This window comes from Loxodonta africana, chromosome 24 (assembly GCF_030014295.1).
Source record: "Loxodonta africana isolate mLoxAfr1 chromosome 24, mLoxAfr1.hap2, whole genome shotgun sequence".
Taxonomy (NCBI): Eukaryota; Metazoa; Chordata; class Mammalia; order Proboscidea; family Elephantidae; genus Loxodonta; species Loxodonta africana.
This window is the reverse complement of record NC_087365.1, coordinates 41321065-41344066: the sequence shown is the minus strand read 5'-3', so window position 1 is coordinate 41344066 and position 23002 is coordinate 41321065. Positions and strand designations below refer to the sequence as shown.

Sequence of the window (23002 nt, the reverse complement as noted above, 5' to 3'; positions counted from 1 at the left end):
ACTGGGGAGAAAGGGACGGAAAAGAGATTGGGGAGATAGAACAAGGTGCAGTGGTGGAGACAGACCATACACAAGTCCGTAGACCAGCACCATCAGCATCACCCGGAAGATTGCTAGAAATTCAGAATCTCCTGCCCCACTCTCAATTTACTGGATTAGAATCTGTCTTTTTAAAAGATTCTGGGGTGCCTCATACTCACATTACAGTTTGAGAAGCGCTGATGTACAAAATAGTAAAAAGAAAGGGAATAGTTCTAGCTGGACATCTAAGAAGGCTTCAGAAGAAGTAGGCATCAGGCAAAACTTTGAAGGATGTCCAGATATGGATAATTAAAAAAATTTTTTTTACATGGATAATATTCTAAATTAAACACGTGTTCCTTTTCATCTCTCTTGTCTCTTCTCCCTCTCTGCCTCTCCTCCTCTCTTATCCCCTCTTAGGAACAGTATAAATTTGTATACGAGGTGGCGCTGGAATATTTAAGTTCCTTTTAGCCCAACAGGATGGGGAACCTGCTGGAGTTCAGAGGCTGCCGTGGCCATGCCCCCTTTTCTGTGACTGGCAGGGACTAGCCCCAGGGCTGAGAGGCGGCACCTCTGCCCAACTCCAAGGAGACAACTGGGTAGTCCCATGCTCCACAGTGGGTTCTGCATCTCCGGAGGGGTCTCCTGTAGCTGTGGGAGAGGCTGCTCTGAGAGACCAGGCTTCCCTTCTACACCTGACCAGCCATGACCATGGGCCCCAGCAGAAGTACACCCACAAGCAAGGCCCCTGGATTCTCGGCTCCTGGACCTCTTGTTGTTGTTCTTTTCAAGTTTGTGAATCTCATGGCAAACTGACTGTGCAGGTGCTGGGGCATGGAAGACTCAGTGGCACCTGTCCTACTTCTCCATAGGAGTGCAGGGGCTGTGTTCTACACCTCCATGCTGTCATGGAAACTACTGGGGCCCTTGGGGTCACTGCTCTGCTGCCCCCTGTCATCTTCGTCAGGGACCTCTGGCACTGGACACCTGCCAGTGTGGCTCAGTATGGCCTTGGGGTGCTCTCTAGGCCGCAGCAGAGGCCCCATTCTCACCACGGCCCACACCCACCCTGCATGGGGCTTGGCCCACTATCATTCTGTACTCAACCCCCCAGCCTGGGCCTTGACCTTCTATCACTCACTGACCGGCCAGCCGTGTCCATAGCACTCTTTGATAAAGGTTTTCTTTGTGCTTTTGTGGTCAGTGGGGAGGAGGAGGAACTGCAGGGAGTCTTGCTGCTCACCTTGTCTTGGTAATGAGGGACCACCTCCCTGGGGCCGGGCCCTGGCCGCCCCGCACGATGTAACCCCTGTGTCTCTTGCGTGATGGTTTCCTTTGGGAGGGATGAACAACATAAGACATGATTATTTTCCAAAGTGTATGTGAAAAGAAACTTTCTTTTGGGGGATTAAAATCATAGTCTCTTATGTCAAAAAAAGAAAAGGGAAGTTTGAATGTGTAGCTATAAGACATATTTCTTGGGCCTGTTATCCACCCTGGCAATGTCCTTCAAAGTTCCCACCCAGGAACAGCACAGCCACTGGGCAAGGGAGAGACAGGGTAGTCTGAAGATGCTCCTTTGGTTCCTGGGGCAGATGGAGCCCCAACCTTCTGCATAATTTTGGATCTCCAAATGTAAATTCCTCCCTGGAGAAAAACAGCTGCCATCTTGAAAAAGGCCATTATGGTTCAATATAGGCCAAGGGGATCAGGCTTGAGGGTCTGGGTCTTGCCCAAAGTAGGGGTGAGGGAATGACAGTGAACCAACGTTTGCTACGTACCTGCTAAGTATCATCCTTGGCATTTTCCATGTTATATCACATATGATCCTTAGAACCGTTTAAGAGAGCTATTTATCCACTATCATCTTCATTTCACAAGTGAGAAAACTTTCTCAACAATGAAATTCTGGGATCCCAAAAGGCAGGCAATGGTGATAAGACTTATTTGAACTGTTTTCTTCATTCTTTCTCAGCCAAGCAATTGTTTTATGGAGAGAAAATAAAGCCAGAGACTTCTGAGCAGAGAACTCCATGAATGGAAATTTAATTCTTTCTCTCTGATGCCAGTTCTTCTGGGAAGCCCAGAATCTCAGATATATTTTAATAACTCATTCCCCATTTTCCAGAAAAGCTTGTCTCATCTAATCTCTTCGCCTGTGCAAATAATCCCGTTCCCTAAGGCTATGACATGTGCCAGCCAGGGACATTCTCTACCTTGGTCTCCAGCCAGTACTTAGGCACAGTATCTGACAGGCTCAGGGTGGCCTGGGATCTAGGAAGCTCCCTCTTAGAGATTTGTCTAGCCCCAGACAGGGCAAGGGGAGCCCAGAATTCAATAAGGCACAGTTTTTGCCCTCAAAACTCACTGTCTGCTAGGGAAGATAGACAAATTGAACTACAGCATAATACTGGTGGGTATATGAGTGTTACATGAGCCGAGAGGAAAGACTGACTCTGCCTAGGGCTTTGAATAGGAGGTTTCAGCCGTTCCAGCTGGGTCTTAACACATAGTAAAAAGAAGAAAAGGAAATTCAGGCCAAGAGATCAGCATGTGCAATAGCAACAAGGTGTGGAAAAGCATGGTGAGGAGGGGAGGATGGTAGGAGGTCAACCCTGCTTGAGTATAGCATGGTGGTAGGTGTGGCAGGACATGAGCCAGGATCAGGAGATGAATGCCCAGCTGAGAAGTGTAGACTTTGCCCTGTAGGCAACAAGGAGCCAGCAGAGCTTTTTAGTGATGTGCTCAGCTTAATGTTGGAGAAGGCTCCCCATGGGGCCTGTGGGACCACCTCTTTTCCTTTCATCAGACACTGTGAAAATATTCCCTTAAGCATGTGCTTTTTAATATCACATCTATTTGTCTGTCTGCTCATTATTTTGTTGCTGGCATGCAATAGTAGTGGATCGTGAGACTCAGCTTCTGTGAGAAACTCAGGGTCTCTCCTCTACCACAAAGCAGGGTCACCAACCCAGGCTGCTGGGCCCACAAAGGATGGGACATGAAAGGGGACCATGGAAGCTGTTCCCATTGGCAAAGGGCTCTGGAGCTGTCTGGAAGTCTGTGGACACCAGACTTGATCAAGGAAGGGCTGTTTCTTTGGAGGTTCAAAGGAAGCGTCTCAAAGCAAAAGAAGGCAAAGGAACCCCACGGCTAGCCTTCTCTTTTCCTTTGATGAGCCTCTTCCCAGGTGTGTTTGAGCATGTCCCCAGGACCCAGCCACCACTGGCCCTGCTGGCTTCCCCAGCTCCAGCCTACAGCCCCAGCTGGCCATCTACCCACCTTCTAGCAGCCTATGGCATGGCAAATCAGCCTGTTGTATGCTCTTTTCTGAGATGTTCACTCACCCAAATAAAATAGGGAGGGGGCTGATTAACACAAATCCTAGGATTTAGTCTGCTCAGGAAGGAGTAAAACAGCTAGTAGATAAAAATGACAGTGGCTTCTATAATTTCAAACGGTAAGAATTTAAAATGTGACTTTAGGGAGATGGAAATTTGTAAAATCTCAGGCTGTGATGGGGAGCCCAGCAAGGGCCAGCGATGATTCAGCTTATCCCCCCATTTTCTTACAACCCAACCATCCTCCCAGGAATGCAGGGCAGTGAACAGGTCTTAAGCCAGTTTATACAAGAAGAAGCTGAGCCTAAAGGATGGGGTGCTATCCCTAAGACCCTTCATGGCAAAGAGTGATAGTGCTTGGCTGAGATGAAGCACTGGTGACCAGGAATTTGGACTTGATCTCTTGCCCAGGGAATCTCCTGCACATACATCACCTACCCTGGAGTAGCCTCCCACTCACCCCAGTTACAGGTTGGGCTCACCCTTTCACACCGCAAAGGAAAATAGTATTCATGTATGGTTCTTACCTCCTAGATAAGGACCTTGTTTGGAGAAGATTCAAGGAATGAATGAGAAACCAGGAGCAGCCCCTACCCTACCCCCACCCAACCCCCATACATTTATGGCCTAGATAGCTTCAGGATATTTATCACCTGCATCCTGACACTGTATTCTTTCACCTTCTGATGTGAAGACCTTGGGCCAGCCAAGGCCTGTGAGCCTCTAGATGGCCACAGCAGGCCTCCCTTTGTGGGACCAGAAGGGATCAGTCTGCCTTTAGGGCTGGGCCTCTCTGCACGTGTGGCCTGAGCAGCAGCCTGCCAGGTGTCAGTCTTCACATGGAATCAGCAGACCCTGTGCTGGGGAGTCTTAACATGTACGGTCACTAAATTCATCCAACATTCCCAAGAAGTGTTTGTGATTGCCACCATTTTACAGATGAGAAAACTGAGGTTCAGAAGGGAGAAACCACTTGCCCACAGTCATATAGCTAGTGAAGGAGTGAGCTAGAATTTAAACTGTTTTTTCTAAATTCAAAGACAATATTTTTCTGCCGTATGTCTCAGGTCTTCCCATTGGGTTACCCATAGTTGCAGAGACAAAGGTGAAACAGGTTATCCAATGGATCTGGGTAAAGCCCAAAGAAGACAATGGTAAGCTTACATTTTCTTCACAGTCTTATGTTGTATTTTAATAATCCATGCAATATTTGCATCGTACTTCCTAATATGGACTGATTTGTTCAAATTGACTGTGTAAATTTTTTAAAAGCCCTTCTAAAAGTCCCTCCTGTGGCTTTGATCCTATAAGCCCACTATGCTATACCCTATGGAATTATATCCCAGCCTGAGAGAGGGCGCCTGGCCACGCTACCTCCTCCTGAGGCCAATACCAGGCTAAAACCTAAGACCAGCTCACCTTCCTCCAGGGAGATCCTTCAGTGTGGGGGTACCCTGACCTCAGCTCACATCTCCTCCACTTGGATGTTCAAAGGGACCCATTGACGCAGACCAGAATGATGATGACTTGCCCATGTGGCATGGTGAAGGCTAAATCCATAAAACCCTAAAGGAAAAGGAGAAATTTGGCACAGCCTTACTCAGCAGATTCCTCAGTGCTAGGCTTCTGGAAAGTTCAAATGGAGTCACATCGTTGCTAATATGGACAATCTAAGAACACACTTCACAAAAAGGGCTGGATTCAGGAAGGCTCCTCACTTTACCTCAGCCACACATGCTTACTGGGTTCCTACAACATGCAGGGCCCAGGAACCACAGATTACTGTGTATGGCACAGCTCATCCCTTGGTGAGGCATGGGGTATAGTGGAAAGAACTCAGTCTTTCACTTGAATCCCAACTCTGCCATTTCTTGACCACAGAACCTTGGGCCAACAAATTAATGGAAAAAAGAGATGCAAGAAGAGGCGCCTCAGCCAGGTAGAAGGGCTGGGCTTGGAGGATTTTGGTCAGGGAAATAGCATCCAGCAAAGATATTCAGAACCAAGGATACGTATGGGCTACTGGGAAAAATGGTCACTTCTACAACACAGCATGGCAGGGGGTAGAGGGAAAACTCATCAGAACCACTGGGAGCCAGGGTGCTGCTTTGTAACAAATCTCCATGTCTGAGGGGAAAAGAAGATAATTTTCTCTCCAACTAATCATGTTTATTCATCATCTGTTCCCTTTTTCCCATGGCCATGCTAGCCCCTGGTGTGTGTTCTCACCAGGATCCACATTTCCTCGGCTCTGGTGTGAAGCCCTGTAGTGCACATAGAGGCGTCAGTCTAGCAAGGATGTTCCACACACAGCAGAAGTGAGGCCCAGGGAGGAACACCCAGGCACTTATCATGCCATCTCTGTACCACCCAGATACAGATGCACTGAAGGAAACAATAATTCCCCTGCATCTCATTGCCTTGGGACAGAACAAAGACAGTCCCAAGCTGAGTCAAGAGGAATGCTATGGAAGACATGGGTGAGCCCAAGGGTAAATATAAACAGGATGCTATGAGGTCAACAGGTTGGGCTGGACCAAGTTCCCTGTGAACAAATGGTTGACTCAGGCTGCTGGGCAGGTCAGAAAATGAGGCATGAGTCACCTGGATGGTCATGTCATCTCAAAGCTGTAACTGGCCTTCCCCATTATCCAACCACTCTAAGCTCTATCTCAGCCTCTGACACCAGCTCCAAATCATAGCCAAATAGAACAGAGAATTAAGCAAAGTGAATCGAATTAGAGGAGACTAGCTGAAATTTGGACTCGATCATGCGTACCCACACAAGAGCTCCTTACTGGAGATTTGCCCAGGTCCACATATCTTGTTGTTGTTGTTGTTAGATGCCATTGAGTCGGTTCAAAATCATACCAACCACATGTGCAACAGAACGAAACACTGCCCGGTTCTGTGCCAGCCTCACAATTGATGCCATGTTTGAGCCCATTACTGCAGCCACCGTGTCAATGCATCTCATTGAGGGGCTTCCTCTTTTTTTGCTAACCCTCTGTTTTACCAAGCATGATATCCTTCTCCAGGGACTGATCCCTGCTGATAGCATGTCCAAAGTACATGAGACGAAGTCTCACCATCCTCACTTGTAAGAAGCATTCTGGTTGTACTTCTTCCAAGACAGATTTGTTCACTCTTCTGGCAGTCTGTGGTATATATCATATTCTTTGCCAACAACATAATTCGAAGGCATCAGCTCTTCAGTATTTCTTATTTCATTGTTCACCTTCCGCATGCATATGAGGAGATTGAAAATACCATGGCTTGGGTCAAGTGCTCCTTAGTTCTCAAAGTGACATCCTTGCTTCTTAACACCTTAAAGAGGTCTTTTTCAGCAGGTTTTCCCAATACGTCACTTGATTTTTTTTTTATTGCTGCTTCCATAGGTGTTGATTGTAGATCAAGTAAAATGAAATCCTTGAGAACTTCAATCTTTTCTCCCTTTATCATGACATTGCTTATTGGTCCAGTTGTGAGGATCTTTGTTTTCTTTTTGTTGAGGTGTAATCCATACTGAAGACTACTGTAGTCTTTGAGCTTCATCAGTAAGTACTTCAAGTCCTCTTCACTATCAGCAAGCAAGGTTGTGTCATCTGCACATTGAAGGTTGTTAATGAGTCTTCCTTCAATCCTGAAGCCCAGTTCTTCTTCATATAGTCCAGCTTCTCAGATTATTTGCTCAGCATACAGATTAAGTGTGGTGAAAGGGTACGCCCCTGATGCACACTCAGATGTATATTTTTCCCTTTTGTTTTTTTAACTCCAGGTCTTTGCACATTTCATTATAATATTTTACTTTGTCTTCTCGAGCTGCCCTTTGAAATCTTCTGTTCAGCTTTTCTACTTCATTATTTCTTCCACTCCCTTTAGCTACTCTGTGTTCAACAGCAAGTTTCAGAATCTCTTCTGACATCCATTTTGGTCTTTTCTTTATTTTGTGTCGTTTTAATGATCTTTTGCTTTCTTCATGTATGATGTCCCTGATGTCATCCCACAATTTGTCCGGTCTGCAGTCATTAGTGTTCAGTGTGTCAAACCTATTCTTGAGATGCTCTCTAAATTCAGGTGGGACATACTCAAGGTCATACTTTGGCTCTCATGGCCTTGGTTTAATTTTCCTCAGCTTTAACTTGAAGTTGCATATAAGCAGTTGATGATGTGTTCCGTAGTCAGCCCCTGGCCTTGTTCTGACTGATGATTTTGAGCTTCTCCATTGTCTCTTTCCACAGGTGTAGTCAATTTGACTCCTGTGTAGTCCATCTCGTGAGGTCCATGTGTATAGCTGTATTTTATGTTGTTAAAAAAGGGTATTTGCAATGAAGAAGTCATTGGTCTTGCGAAATTCTATTATGTGATCTTCTGCGCATTTCTATCACCAAGGCCATATTATTCAACTACCAATTTTTCTTTGTTTCTAACTTTTGCGTTTCAATCACCAGTAATTATCCAAGCATCCAGATTGCATGTTTGATCACTTTTAGACTGCAGAAATTGGTTTAAAAAAAATCTTTAATTTCTTCATCTTTGGCCTTAGCAGTTGGTGTGTAAATTTGAATAATAGTTGTATTAACTGGCCTTCCTTATAGTGTATGGATATTATCCTATCACTGACAGCATTATACTTCAGGATAGATCTTGAAATGTTCTTTTTGATGATGAATGTGAAGTCATTCCTCTTCAATTCATCATCCCTGGCATAATAGACCATATGATTGTCTGATTCCAAATGGCCAGTATCAGTCCATTTCAGCTCACTAATGGCTAGGACATCAATCTTTATGCGTTACATTTCATTTTTGATGATTTCCAATTTTCCTAGATTCGTACTTCATATGTTCCACATTCTGATTATTAATGGATGTTTGCAGCTGTTTCTTCTCCTTTTGAGTCCTGCCACATCAGCAAACGAAGGTCCTGAAAGCTTTACTCCATCCACATCATTAAGGTTGACTCTACTTTAATGAGGCAGCTCTTCCTCAGTCATACTTTGATGCCTTCCAACCTTGAAGGGCTCATCTTCTGGCACTATATCAGACAACGTTCCACTGCTATTCATAAGGTTTTCACTGGCCAATTTTTTTACAAGTACATTGCCAGGTCCTTCTTCCTAATCTCTCTTAGTCTGGAATCTCCACTGAAACCTATCCACCATGGGTGACACTGAGAGTGTTTGAAATACTGGTGGCATAGCTTCCAGCATCCCAGCAACATGCAAGCCACCACAGTATGAGAAATTGACAGATGAGTGGTGGGCACATATCTAGATGTGATCAAATGCAGGGCTTTGGCCCTCCCTAGCAAGAATCTGCCTTTCAGATCACATACTGTTTGAAGAGTAAGAGGGGTCAGTGGTAGAGAATGGGACCCTTCCAGCTCTAGGTTCTTCTGACCTATCTCAGGGTCATGGATATGATCATCAGAAGCACAAAAGAGATGTCTAAGCCATATTCATTCAGATGACCTGATTGTCTTCTGGTTTATTGGCAACCAGGGGTAGGCTTTGGTGTAGCACTGGCCATACAACTGTCTTTCAGAGAAATGATTTTTTTCTCACATCCTTCCTGCCCACCTCCACAACAGGTGGGGGAAAGTTTGTCAAAGAGGCCACATTCATCCCCTGGAATCTACCCCTGAAGGTTGAGGCCCCAAGAGAAGGAGTCAGCACCCATCATGGTGGCCCCAAGGCCTGGCATCCTAACCATTTACGAGCTTGGTAGAGGTCATTTGGGGCTGATACAAGAGATGTGGGAAAACTAAGGATGGAAGCGGTCTATAGGGAAGAGCTATGGCAGGTGGGTAACCAGGGGCTTCCTTCTGGATCTGACAGCAGCTGTGAGTAGTAGGATCTGGACTCTGACCCTTAGAATGTTCAGAGAATGAATATCTAAGGGCCTTAGAGTGTTAAACAGGAAGGTCTTGGTATGAAAGCCTGGAGTTCAGGGTAAATAGTACAGTTCATGGTTCCTGGGTAAGTAAAAATCTTGGATTTGGGGGAAGAAGGGGAATGGAAAGTAACCTGCCAAAACTGCAAAACTGAATTCTGCACAAGTACTTCAGTGCCTTTGGGCTTGTGAATACAAATCAGTGGGTCTCCTATGTGATGCTCTGAAAAACCCACAGTACCCTACCCTGTCCTTGACTGCACTGTGGAAGATTAATGATGTAAGGTATTCCTTGGGTCAAAGCCCAAGAGAAGTCTGGCAGCTTAGAGAGCAGAGTGGTCTCATCACGGGTAAACTCAGACTTCAGAAGGGTCAGGCAGAATACTAGTGCCCACCTCCTCCACAGGTCTGCAGATTGTTAGAGAAATGCCTGCTAGTCCCACGGCACTCCTCGGAATGGAATTAGGTCCAATGGGTTAAACTTCATAGCTGTGAGGAAGATACTGCTATCAGCCAGAGAGGATAAGCTGCCCATTGCAGGAGCTATCCAACAGAAGCCAGGCATCTATTTCAGACCCATTGTTCAACAGGACCATCGGTGACAGCCAGAATCAGTAAAAATGTGCGCAGGAGCCAGAGCAGAGCTTTGCTCACCATAGTCATTATCTCCAGAAGCTAATTCTACCCCCACCATTCCCCATGCAAAGCCTACAGGAGCAGGTTGCAAAAGCACAGTGACTCAGTTGACATGCGGTTATAGCCATCCCTGCAGCACACATTTCATCACCAGATGGTTTCTGGGATAGCCCAGGTTAGTCCAGGTTAACCCATATTGGCAATCACACTCAAAAGCACTTTTAAACCTTCTTTTCACTCTATATCGTACCCACCAAAGGAAAAGAGTCAGGGCCTCCACCATTGTCTTGGCTACTGGACACCCTTAGGACCCTCTAAGGGCCACTCAAGGTTCCCACTGAACTCCAGGGAGGTTGACATTTTCACATCCACTTAATATATGATATTGCATGAGACCAAAGTCTCAACACCGTTTGCAGCCTCCTCCACAAATCTCAACGGCCTGCACTTGTACAGTTGGGGTGTTTGATAGATAAAGCACGTACGAAAAGAGAAAACAAAATAAATCAACTTTTTAAAAAAAGCCAACACTGTGCTGTCAATGTTCTTCCTGTTTTTCTTTTTCTTTCCAATTCTCGCTTAAAAAAGCAGAAGGTAAATAATGTCAGGTCAATGAATATCAGATATATTTTTGACTGTACATTACAGTGAAGTGTAATCTTTTTACACCTGCAAGTCCATCTTATTTATTCTTGTAAATGTTCCCTGACAATGTTTGTAATATGGCTGTGTTGAAAATCTATACAATAAAGCTGTGACCCTGAGATTCATGTTTTCCTAAGATATTCGTACTGGTGTCTTCCTGAGGTTGGGTGGTTGTGGGGTGGGGATGAGTTGAAAAGGGAGGCGGAGAGAAAAAAAATTATTATCCACTAGGTTTCTTTATATCTGTGTACATTTAGTCCTCACAACTACAATGCAGGATATGTGTATGATTCTCTCTTTGCAGATGACAAAGTTGAGGCTTAGAAATATAAAGGGGTTTTCCACGAGTGCACAGTGAGTCAGTGAAAGGGTTGGGTCTAAAGCAGTGTTTCATAAGTACAGTCCATAAAGCACTGGCATCAGAATCACTTGGGAAGTTTGTTCAACACACAGATTTTTAGACCCTTACTTCCGAAAATCAGCCAATGAAAACCTTATGGATCACATTGGAATGTTGTCCAATATAGTGCTGGAAGATGAGCCCCTCAGGTTGGAAGGCACTTAAAATAGGGCGGATTGACATAATAGCCGCAACAATGGACTCGAGCATACCAACAATCATGAACATGGCACAGGACTGAGCAACGTTTCATTCTTTTATACATAAGGTCACCATGAATGTGAGCCAGCTCAACAGGCAACTAACTAACAGCAGCTGAATCAGAATTTCAGGGTCTGCACATGACAAGCTACCTGGATGTATCAGTTAGCTATTGCTGCGTAATAAACCACCCCAAAACTCAGTCATTTGAAATAACAGTCATTTATTGTTGTAGCTCATGCATCTGGGGGTCAGGTGAGGCTCGACTGATGGAGGCCAAGCTCATCTCATCTCAGCTGGGCTCACTTATGTTTCAGCTGAGGGCTGTACTCTAGGCTAGGCTTGCCTGGGGCACCTTAGCTGGTGCAGCTTTGCTCTGTGTGTGTTATCCTCCTCCTGAGACCAGCAAGCTAGCCTAGGCATATGCTTCTCATGGAGATGGCAGGAGCCTGAGAAAGGAAGCTCAATCACATAAGTATTTTGCCCAGTCTTTCTTGAGTCAAGTCTGTAATTTTCCCATTGGACAAAAGTATTTGCATGGCCAAAGTCTGAATCAAGGGGCAAGGAAATATACTCTGCCTCTTTACATAAACACTACCTCTCAATTTTCAAAAAAAAAATGCAGAGATTAGGTATCAGACCAATGGTGCCAGATGAAACTTTAACCCTCTAATTCTCAGAGTGTGGTTCATGGGTCACCTATATAGCCCGCTTGGAAAATTTCTACACAGGCAGAATCTGATTTAATAGCACCAGGACGGGTCCCAGGGATCTGCATGTACGAGTGCCCTAAGTGATGAAAACACTAAAGTTAGGCATTAAACATTAAATTAACATTAAAATGCTAAAGTTAGGAAAGCACTGTTTTAGACACTTTCTTTTAGAGAGGGACAACTCTGGGCCCCAAGGGACAATGGGACAAATCAGTTCCCAGGCTATGCTATGAGGTAGCTAATCTCTGAGTTGCATCCATGTGCTCCCTACTGGCCGAGTGGTCAGAAGAAATGGCTGGAACTGACTCCTTGGAGTTTACTGGTTCCGGAGTCCTTTGTATGCATCCAGATATAATTGTAAGCTGGAAGCATGAGCCACAGGGCCAGAGCCCAGTGTTCACTTTATTCTCCTTTAACCTCAGGAAACCTGACAGGGTTCCTCAACCCAGGGGACCTGAATGCAGTGTCCACCAGACCCTCCAAGCCACAGACCCTGGAGAACATGAGCAGCCCATATTGGGTCCTGAGTAGGGAACCTGGTGCTCATATATCTAATAATCCTTGTCCCTTTGTCCTTGGTCATGTTAATTTCATGTATTCTGCCTGCAATATTTATTCTTTGGCCACAAATGTAATAGATGGCATTGGCAAGAGAAAATTAGAAAGAAAGAAATCTCACATAACTTCTAATAACAAAAATACTTTGGAATATATCATTTTTCCCTAAAAAAATAGAAATATTTTTTTAATTGTTAACGGAAAAATAGCACATACTCACTTGAAAGAACTCATTACAAAATTGTTTAAGGCACAAGGCAAAAGTCCCCACTTCTCAAAGGTACTTGTTAATAATTTTATGCCATTCCAGACCTTTCTATGTATCTGTTGTTGTTGTTGTTGGATGCTGTCAATTTCCACTCACAGTGACCCCATGTGACAGAGTAGAATTACCCTATAGGGTTTCTTGGCTGTAATCTTTGTGGAAGCATCGCCAGGTTTTTCTTCTGCAGAGCCACTGGGTGGGTTCAAACTGCCACCCTTTCAGTTACCAGCCGAGCACTTAACCATTGTGCCGCCAAAGCTCTCCTTTCTATCCACCTATAAACATACACATTTCCTACATAATGACATCAACTATACATATTCTGAGATGGGCTTCTTTTCACTTAACAACATACCATGGTCATGTTTTCCATGGAAATACACGTAAATAAATATCCCTTGTCTTTCTTGAAGGAAACCCTGGTAGCATAGAGACTAAGAGCTATGGCTGCTAACCAAAAGGTCAGCAGTTCAAATCCACCAGGTGCTCCTTGGAAATCCTATGGGGTAGCTTCTACTCTGTCCTATAGGGTCTCTATGAGTCAGAATTGACTCAATGGCAACAGGGTTTTTTTTTTTTTTTTGTATATATATATATTTTTTTTTAATCTTTCTTGATACCTTCAGAATATTACTCAGGCTGAGGCTAAGTTAGTGTGGGCATATATGTCAAGACTCAGGTCCTCTCATGATGCCCAGGGAGCTACCCCAGCATTTGAACCAGTATTAACAGTGAGGGACACTCCAGCCCTGTGTCATCCAGTCCTTGAGACGGATAGGAGTGGTACAGTTTTCTTTACATGCCTGCTGGTTGCCCACGTGGGTTCTTGCCTGGCCTTCCAGTGTGGCTGAACCCAGACTTGGGGGTCCACATCAAACCTACGAACATCTTGATTGGACTCAATGGGTGGCTCTGTTTTGGCTTAAGGTCTTTCTCTAATTTCAGGAGCTCAAGCCTTTCACCATAAATCTAGGGGAGCTAGAAGCCCTCAGACTCAAGAGAATATTTATTTCCTTCTTAGTGTTGGAAGAACCCACCACTTTCTAAAGACACTATCTGGCAGTATGTGGTGAGGCCTCCGAGGCTGCCCAAGTACAAAAGATGGTCACCAAAATGCGATGCAGGAGGTAAGAAGGGGGTCTGATTTCCTCTGACAGGGTTTGGGGATGGCAGGGAGAGGTGACAGGGAGAAGAACAGAGGAAGCCAGTGAGATGGGGGAAGGAAACCACTCTGTTAATTTTGGAAAATTCATGACCTCTTAATCTTTAGGAGGAGTCCCTCGATGCTGTAAATGGCTAACTCACGTAGCTGCTAACTGAAATGCTGGAGGTTCAAGCCCACCCAGAGGCACTCCAGAAGAAAGGCCTGGTGATCTACTTCTGAAAAATCATGCTGAATACCCTATTCTACACAGTTATAGTCTGAAGTCCATAAGGTCACCACAAGTCAGAATCGACTCGATGGCAACTGGTTTAACCTTTAGGAAACTCAGTCTACAAAAGCTTGGCCTAAGTGGCTTTCTCTTGGAATCTAGCAAAGGGACTGAGCCTAGAGTCTCCACTGATATGCAATAGAGACATGGGGGCATCCACAAACTGAAAAACCAGGGATAGAAAAGAGCTTGGGAATACTACCCCCTGGAAATTAGCAGAAATCAAGGAGGGCTTCAGCTTCCACGGTCTATGGAATGGGGATTGGTATGAAGTCTAACTAGTTCTTCAGAGACATCTGGAGTGCATGAACGGATAGGTAAACACACAGAGAAAGAAAAATGCATAGAGAAATTAAACTGAATATATAAATGTATGAAAGACTATGTAATACATTAATTGATTATCTCTCATCAAAGGGAATGTGAGTAATTTTTGTTGTTTACAATTTTCCATATTCTCTAAATTTTGTTACATCCATACCTATAAAAGCCAATTTTGTAAACAGGTGAGGAGAGCAAAACATAGGAAAATGAGGGCAGGGCAGATATGATGATGCCATGAATGTGACAATGCCCAAAAGACCTACCATATACCTGGATCAAGAGTTTCAAAAACATGTCACTGCCCATCCACCCAAGGAGAGCACAGTCAGTCAAGTCAATGCTCAAAAGGTAAAAATAAATCAGTTGCTCAGTTTATACAAAAGAGGATAGAAGTAATTATTTCCATGGGTCCCCTTAACAAATAATGGCTCCAACATTCTCAGCAAAAAACAAGGCATTTCCCTCCCTGAAGGTTGATAACCTCATGCCATAGAACAACTCAGTGGAAGCCCTTAACTGGAAGAAGCTCTCTGCAAGTCAGAACTAAGCCAGGTGTATATTTGCAGATTCTTGAGTATTATATAGCCTGAGTATCACACTGCTCTCCTCTCTAACTACCTAGGAGCTGGAGGCTTTTATTCCAGACAATCACCAGCAAAGTAGCTATTCTAAGTTGTTGGTTAAGTCTGGAGTCTGGCTTTAAGCAGCTGAGTCAGGGAGAAGATAAATGTCTCCTTCTGAACAATGAGCCTTACTGTCACATGTGTCCAGATGGAAAGTGAATCCATTTCTCCATGGAGGTAGGGCAGGGCAGGGCAGGGCCAAGAAGCAAAACTGGTTCCAGGTCAAGATGATGACTGGCTAGAGAATCCTCAACTCCAGCTCAACCTACTTCCCACTAAAATACCTACAAATGCCTAGGAAAAGCTGAAAACCTGGCAGCCAAATCATTAGATGAATCTAAGAGGCACTTCCGTTGTTTACAGGACACAAGAAGCTAAATGAGCATCACAAGCAGTGATTGATGCTAAGTCACGTTTTGCTATCTAAGAGACACCAAGAAGCCCCAAAGAAGAGAAGTGACTCATCCCTCCCAAATCCATGCTACAAACGGCCTGAGCTTACTCAGAAAATTGGTCAATCGTCCATTTCTCTCTCCTGGGAGATGAAATGACATTAAGAGAAATCTCTGTGGCAGAGAGAATGGCAGAGGGAATCTTATAAAAATGCGTGCTGGGGATTGTAGCTTTCATGCACCCTATCTGTTCAGAGCATTCCAGAGAAAGGCAAGGAGAAGAGGAAGCACAGAGCTGAACATGTACAAGACCAGGTGAAGCAGACACCTATTGTATACCACCTCAAGGGCTCTTGACCTCCCCTCCCATCTCATCCATGGCTGTGGTGACCATTTTCAAGCAGACTTCTACAGATTTCACACAGGGACTGCCCAGGTGCCTCCACTTGAGCAGGTGTGTACCTCCCACTTCCTGCTCTATGGCTTCTCTAATGTGGTGGTCTGAGATGGGATAGGAAACCACTCAGGAGTGCAGGGAAGTTAACGCCCCATGGAGGAAGCTTTGACCAATAGGAGACTGGGGCCTAGGGACAAATACCTCTTCCTTTCTTTCTCCTGGAGGAAATTCTGAGGGATCCTCAATATTAACTTCTCTAATGGCACAAGCAACCAGACTTTTGAAGTAGCTCACTCTGTAAGTTATAAAATACCTTGTATTGCTTGTCCCTCCCTCCCTCTCCCTTATTTATACCCCCACCCTCATTGCTCCCTGGAGTTGTATTCTCAAATAAAGCATTGCCTCAGGCTTTGCTTTTGGGGGAATCCAAGCTTTGAAACTGGGTTTAGAACTATGCACAATGCAGCATTCTCCAGCTGTAGGTCAGGAAGAGGACTCTGCCAATACCCATAGAGGACTGTCTAGTTAATCTTTTTGACCCAGGGACAAAAATGGATTTGATGTAAAGTGGCTTCTATGGATGGGGTTCTGCTCACGTCCTAGGCTCACGCTATGTGTTGGTGATGTTAATTTGCTGGTCAGATTTAGGAACAGGAGTCCTTCCATCCCATATCTGTGCTAAACTAGTTGTGGAACCTGCCCAAAGGCAGTGAGAAGGACCCTGTCTCAGACAATGCAGTTGGCCAGTGGGAATGGGAACTGAGAATCCACACAGTTAGGAGAGTCCAGCAATACTTCTAGTCTACCCCCCGGCAGGACATGGCTTCAGACAAACCGTGTGGGCAGCTAGGCCCTAATGGGGGGACTCGTGCCAGAAAAAGGTAAAGAGGAGTGTTATGGATTTAATTAGGTCTCCCAAAATTTTATGTTGGAATCCCAATCCCTATACCTGTGGTTGGAGCCCTGGTGGCACAGTGGTTAAGGGCTCGACTGCTAATTGAGAAGTTGGCAGTTCAAACCCACCAGCTACACCTCAAGAGAAAGATGTGGCGCTCTGCTTGCATAAAGATTTTAAGCCTCGAAGCCCTATGGGGCAGTTCTCCTCTATCCCATAGAGTCACTATGAGTCAGAATTGACTACACATTAGTGGGTTTGGCTTGTTTGATTTTATACCTGTGGATATAATTCCATTTGAGAATAGGGTTATCTCTGTTATATTCATGAGGTCATAGAGTGTGCCTTAAACCTAAAGACTTTTATGATTATAACAAGAGCAGATTAGACACAGACAGAAGCAAGCACAAATAGGGGAAAGATAGATACCGCCTGGAGACCACCAAGGAACCTAGGAACAGCCATGTTACAGAAGCTGAAACAAGTAACTTCCCCCACAGCAGACAGACAGATCTCTTTCCTATAGAGCCGGTGCCCTGAATTCAGACTTCTAGGTTTCTAAACTGTGAGCAAATTAATTTCTGTTCTTTAAAACCACCTACTTGTGGTATTTCTGTTACAGCAGTACTAGATAACTAAGACAGGGTATGTACCACCAGACCCTAAATGCAGATATGAACCTCTTCAGGGCCAGTGAAGCTCCCTGCACTGAGATCCCCAGCTCTATCCAAGCCCCCTTCCCTCACAGGCTGCTGGATCTCTGAGGTGGCAGAGAAAAATAACAGCAAACCTGAACCTCCCTTCTCTCTCCTTCTGGCCCTTCCGTTATACAATCTGGCAGCCCTCACGCTGGCTCCCAGCTCTAAGCAAGCTCAGAACTCCCTGTGTATGGATGAACAAACAGGAAAACACCAGCAGACATATGCGGAGACATGGGAGTTCAAAAGCAGAGGTTCACTTTGAGGAATCAGAGAAAGTGCGGGCAGGTGAAATGAAGCCCCTGCCGGGAAAAAGGAAGATATTTTACAACAAATACAGATCCAGAAAAACACTAGAGCTGATAACTAAATCTAAGAACTTTTTTTTTTTTTGGTCGTATCCAACAAAACACGTTGCTGATGTGTCTAATCAAGGTAAAACACAAATACTCAAAATTAGGAAACAAAAGAGAGATAGAAAATGAGAAAAATTACACAGCATTATAAAAGGATCTGATGGACAACCCTGGCTAGCAAATTGTAAAACCTTGATCAAGTGGATGATTTGAAAATTTATGAATATTACCAGAATTGGTTCAAGAAATAGAAAACCTAAATAAACCAGTATCAGAGAAAAAAAAAAAAAGTTATTAATTCTTCCTTAATGGTACCTTTCACCATACTCATTCAATCTGTATGGCGAACAAATAATCCAAGAAACTGGACTATATGAAGAAGAAAGTGGCATCAGGATTGGGGGAAGACTTGTTAACAACCTCACTAAAAGTGAGGGGGGCTTGGAGCACTTACTGATTAAGATCAAAGACTACAGCCTTCAGTATGGATTATACCGCAACATAAAGAAAATAAAAATCCTCACGACTGGACCAATAAGCAACATCATGATAAACAGAGAAAAGATTGAAGTTGTCAAGGATTTTATTTTACTTGGATCCACAATCAATGCCCATGGAAGCAGCAGTCAAGAAATGACACGACGTATTACATTGGGCAAATCTGCTGCAAAAGACCTCTTTAAAGTGTTAAAAAGAAAGAGGTCATCTTGAGGACTAAAGTGCGCCTGACTCAAGCCAATGTAATTTCAATCACCTCACATGCATGCAAAAGCTGGACAATGAAGGCTGAAGAAGAATTGATGCCTTTGAATTATGGTGTTGGCAAAGAATACTGAATATACCATGGACTGCCAGAAGACTGAACAAATCTGTCTTAGAAGAAGTACAGCTAGAATGCTTCTTAGAAGCGAGGATGGCAAGACTTTGTCTCAGTTACTTTGAACGTGTTATCAGAAGGGAACAATCCCTGGAGAAGGACATCCTGCTTGGTAAAGCATAGGGTCAACAAAAAAGAGGAAGACACTCAACAAGATGGACAGGTACAGTGGCTGCAACAATGGGCTCAAGCATAGCAACAATTTTAAGAATGGCACAGAACCAGGCAGTGTTTAATTCTGTTGTACTTACAGAGTTGCTACGAGTCGGAACCAACTTGACCGCACCTAACAACAATAAATGGTACAAGAACAGATAGTTTTATGGGCTAGTTTGATCAAACTTTTAAACAACAAATAATTCCTGTGCTATATATATTATTCCAGAATGCTGTGAATAACACAATTTTCAAATACATGTTATGAAGCTAAAATAGCACTGATGCCAAATCTGACAAAATACACACACTCTCACATACCTACACACCCCCACCTCAGACCAGTCACATTTAAAAATGGAAATATTTTTACTAAATATTAATGCTTGCATTTAGCTGTTTTTAATACAAATAATATACCATGTCCAAGTAGCACGTATGCCAGGAATCAAGGATGGGTTCAATATTTGAAAGTCTATAGGTGAAAGGAGAAAGATATATAATCGCCTTTATAAATACTGAAAAAGCCTTTGACAAAATTTAATATCCATTCTGGATTAAACACAATAATCTCAGTAAGCTGGTAATAACTGTATGATACTTAATGTTATGGATTGAACTGTGTCCACCAAAAATGTGTGCCAAGTTGGTTAGGCCACAATTCCCAGTATTGTGTGGTTGTCCACCATTTTGTGATCTGATTTGATTACCCTATGCTTGTAAACTCTAACCTCTATGATGTTAATGAGGCAGGATGCAATCTACAGGAATACGTTGTTATATTGAGTCAATCTCTTTTGAGATACAGAAGAGAGAATTGAGCAGAGAGGAGAGGGACCTCATACCACCAACAAAGAAGTGCCAGGAATACAGCATGTCATTTGGACCTGGGGTTCCTGCTCTGAGGAGCTCCTAGACCAGGGGAAGATTGATTACAAGGACCTTCCCCCAAGCAGTCAGAGAGAGAAAGACTTCCCCTGGAGCTGGTAACCTGAATTTGGATTTCTAGCCTCCTAAACTGTGAGAGAATAAACTGTATGTTAAAGCCATCCACTTTTGGTATTTCAGTTATAGCAGTACTAGAAAACCAAGACAGTGCAATAAATGAAAAGAATAAATGGAAAGCATTTGCTAGAGTTCATTCATGTCTGCTACTCTACTCTATCTGGCATAAGGGAAGATTACACCTTCCCGTCCTCCTTGAAATTAGTTGGGGCCATGTGACAAGTTCTAGGCAATGAGCTTGAGCAGAAATTATGTCATTTTTATATCAAAGTATTTAAGTGCTGATGAGAGGCCTTCTAGCATTTTCTTTCCCTGCCTCATCAGCCAAGAAGATTCTGTGTTCCAGATGGTATAGCTATAGGATGGTGGAACATTCATCAGCCCAGAGCACTGAATCACCACGTGCAGGGCAGTTCCTCAAGGGAGTTACCTGGACCCACAGAACTTCGTGTGAATGAGAAATAAAACTTTTTGGCATTTAGCCACTGAGAGTTCAGGGTTTTTTGTTACCTAAATACCTAATATAAATAGCCAATGTATTACATAAGAGAGAAAACACAGATGTACATTCATTAAAGTCATGAATGCTTACATTGTTATTAGTTAATATTTTTAAGAGTTCAAGCTAGTAATATTAGACAAGGAAAAAAAAAAAAAAACAGAGGTTGCTATTTTGGCTATCATTACTGTGTAACAAATTAGCTCCAAACAATCACTTTCATTTTGTTCATGATTTTGTGGGTTAGAAATTCAAGAATTCAGTTCTCACTTGGGGTCTCTCTTATGGCTACATTCAAATGTTAATCATCTTTAAGCCTTGACGTTGGATGTCCAAGACAGCTCACTCACATGGCTGCTGTTAATGCTGGTTGTTGGCTTGTAGCTCAGTTGGGTTGTCCAAAAAAGTATCTACATGTAGCACAGGGTAATCATTACATGGTCCCTGGCTTCCCCCAAAATGAATGTCCCGAAAGATCCTGATGGAAACTGTGTGACCTTTTATGACCTACCCTCCAAACTTACACACTTCACTTCTGTTGGATTCTGTTGGCTACAGCATGTTCACTGAGGTCAGCCCTAATTCAAGAGAGACTATAGACCCATCTCCTCTTTAAAAAATGGGTGCCAAAGGATTTGTACATATGCTTTAAAATCACCACAATTATTTTTGTAAATGAAGGCTCAAAATTATCACAAAGATGTATGTCTAGTAACCCCAAACCTATTAAGATTGATAAGAAAATTCAGTAAAAGCATAAGTTATAAAATAAGTATGCAAAATAAATAGCTTCCTATTCATATTTGTTGAATGAACTCATGAATTAATTAATGAATTCACTAATACAGCATCAATTATCTGTCAGAAAATACAGTAAGAAAGAAGATTGCATTCACAATACCCTAGGAATAAATTCAAGAAATATGCAGGACCCATGTAAAGAAAACTACAGAACTCCATCTCAGAACCAAACAGAGCACTGGAATCAACGAAGAGACACATGCTTGAAGATGAGAAGAATCACTATAGTTAAAATCCCAGTTGTGTCAAAATTAAAAGAATAAATTTCATGCAGCTTCAATCAAAGTGCATATGAGTCTTTTTGGAAATTTAACAAAATTATTCTAAAATTAATCTGAAAAAAAATAAACTCACAAAAAATACCCAATTTTCAAATCAGATACAATAATTAAAAGTATGTAGTGTCAATCAATGTAGAGATACAGCCTGATCCACTCCTCCTGGAATTCCTCATCACACTACCTGTTGCTGTCTAGTTGATTCCAGCTCATAGTGACCCTACCAGGACAGGGTAGAACTATCCTGTAGAGTTTTCAAGGAGCGCCTGGTTGATTTGAACTGGCAACCTTCTGGTTAGCAGCCATAGCTCTTAAACACTACGCCACTAAGGTTTCCCCTTATCACACTAGATAGTAGGAGAACAAGTTTCACATCTGTCAACGTACAAATTGGATAAAACTTGTTTGATATTATCAAGTATCCATTGACCAAAGGTAAGAGAAAATGAGAGGAAAAACTCTCTCTTACAAATCACCAGAGTTTTTGTAGTTTATCTGCTGGGTTTAGCTCAATTCAGTACATTTTATTATATCCAGTACATTCCATTTATGTTAGTGCTAGTGTTCATATTACTCCTTAACCTAATTTTTTATTACACAGGTGATACATGAATAGATTCCCTTGTAAAATATTCAGAACACTACTGATAAAGGTAAGTCATCTTCGGCCACCATCCTCAATCCTCAATAGAAATTCAAAATTATTTGGTCCATCATTCAACTCCTGGCTCTCTCAATTGTCCAGAAAATCATGATGCCAAATGGGCTCCAAGGAAGCTATTCTAAGGATAAAAAATTTTTTTTAATTAAAAAAAAAAGGATTTACCTGGTTGAGAATATACAACTTGAAGATGGAAGTAAGCAGAGAAGAACAAACTTTAATCTCTGTTCCTGGACCCCTGGATGGAAAGATGGGTAAAGCTTCCCCTAAGATTTATCCAGTATTCCACCATTTAGCTTCAGCAGGTTCTATGCAAAATAAGAAGCAGGGTGAGAAATTTTTCTCGGAGGTGAAGACATCTGTCTCCATGAAAGGGGCCTTGGAGAGCAATCAGCCATCCCTAATGGCTCCAAGTAATGCCCCCAGGGACACACTGGCATCTCTGACATCCAATTCCCCAGAGATAACTAATATTGCCCAGAGTCATGGAATAAGTGCAAGTTAAAAGATCCTCAGAGAGGCACCATATGCCCAAACAGATTGCAGGTGCCTTCAGAGGGGACATGTGCAAAGGCAACTCATGCTCTGCTTGTCAAAACCAGAAAGACAGAATATCCTGGTCATGAGAGCTAAAGAGCCTAATGGCCTACACCCCCACAGAAAGGAAAATGGCAGCCAGTTTTCCTTTACCTCTACCACTGAAGAAATAAGCTATCAGAAGCCATGAATATAAGGAAATGAATACACTAAACTCCAGGTCTCTTAAAAAATAATTAATATTTAAAACCTATTTTTAAAGCAAACTGATCAGGATTTATGCCTTTACAACCTCAACCAGACAAGTCCAGAGGAAATCTCTGTCACCGAGGGACACACTCCAGAGAGTCCACTGCATCCGGAGGAGCAGACCTTGTTACCCATAAAACTGAT

General features: G+C 43.2%; 1 protein-coding gene across 1 annotated transcript in view; it reads left to right on the top strand.

Moving 5' to 3' along the window:
* Nucleotides 1-11294, top strand: part of PTPRT (protein tyrosine phosphatase receptor type T) — a 1291533-nt gene extending 1280239 nt beyond the window's left edge. The window contains exon 30 of the mRNA XM_064276097.1: nt 442-11294. Coding sequence (XP_064132167.1) covers nt 442-495 — 54 coding nt within the window. The 3' untranslated portion in view covers nt 496-11294. The remainder of the gene's footprint in view (nt 1-441) is intronic.
* Nucleotides 11295-23002: the final 11708 nt, after the last annotated feature.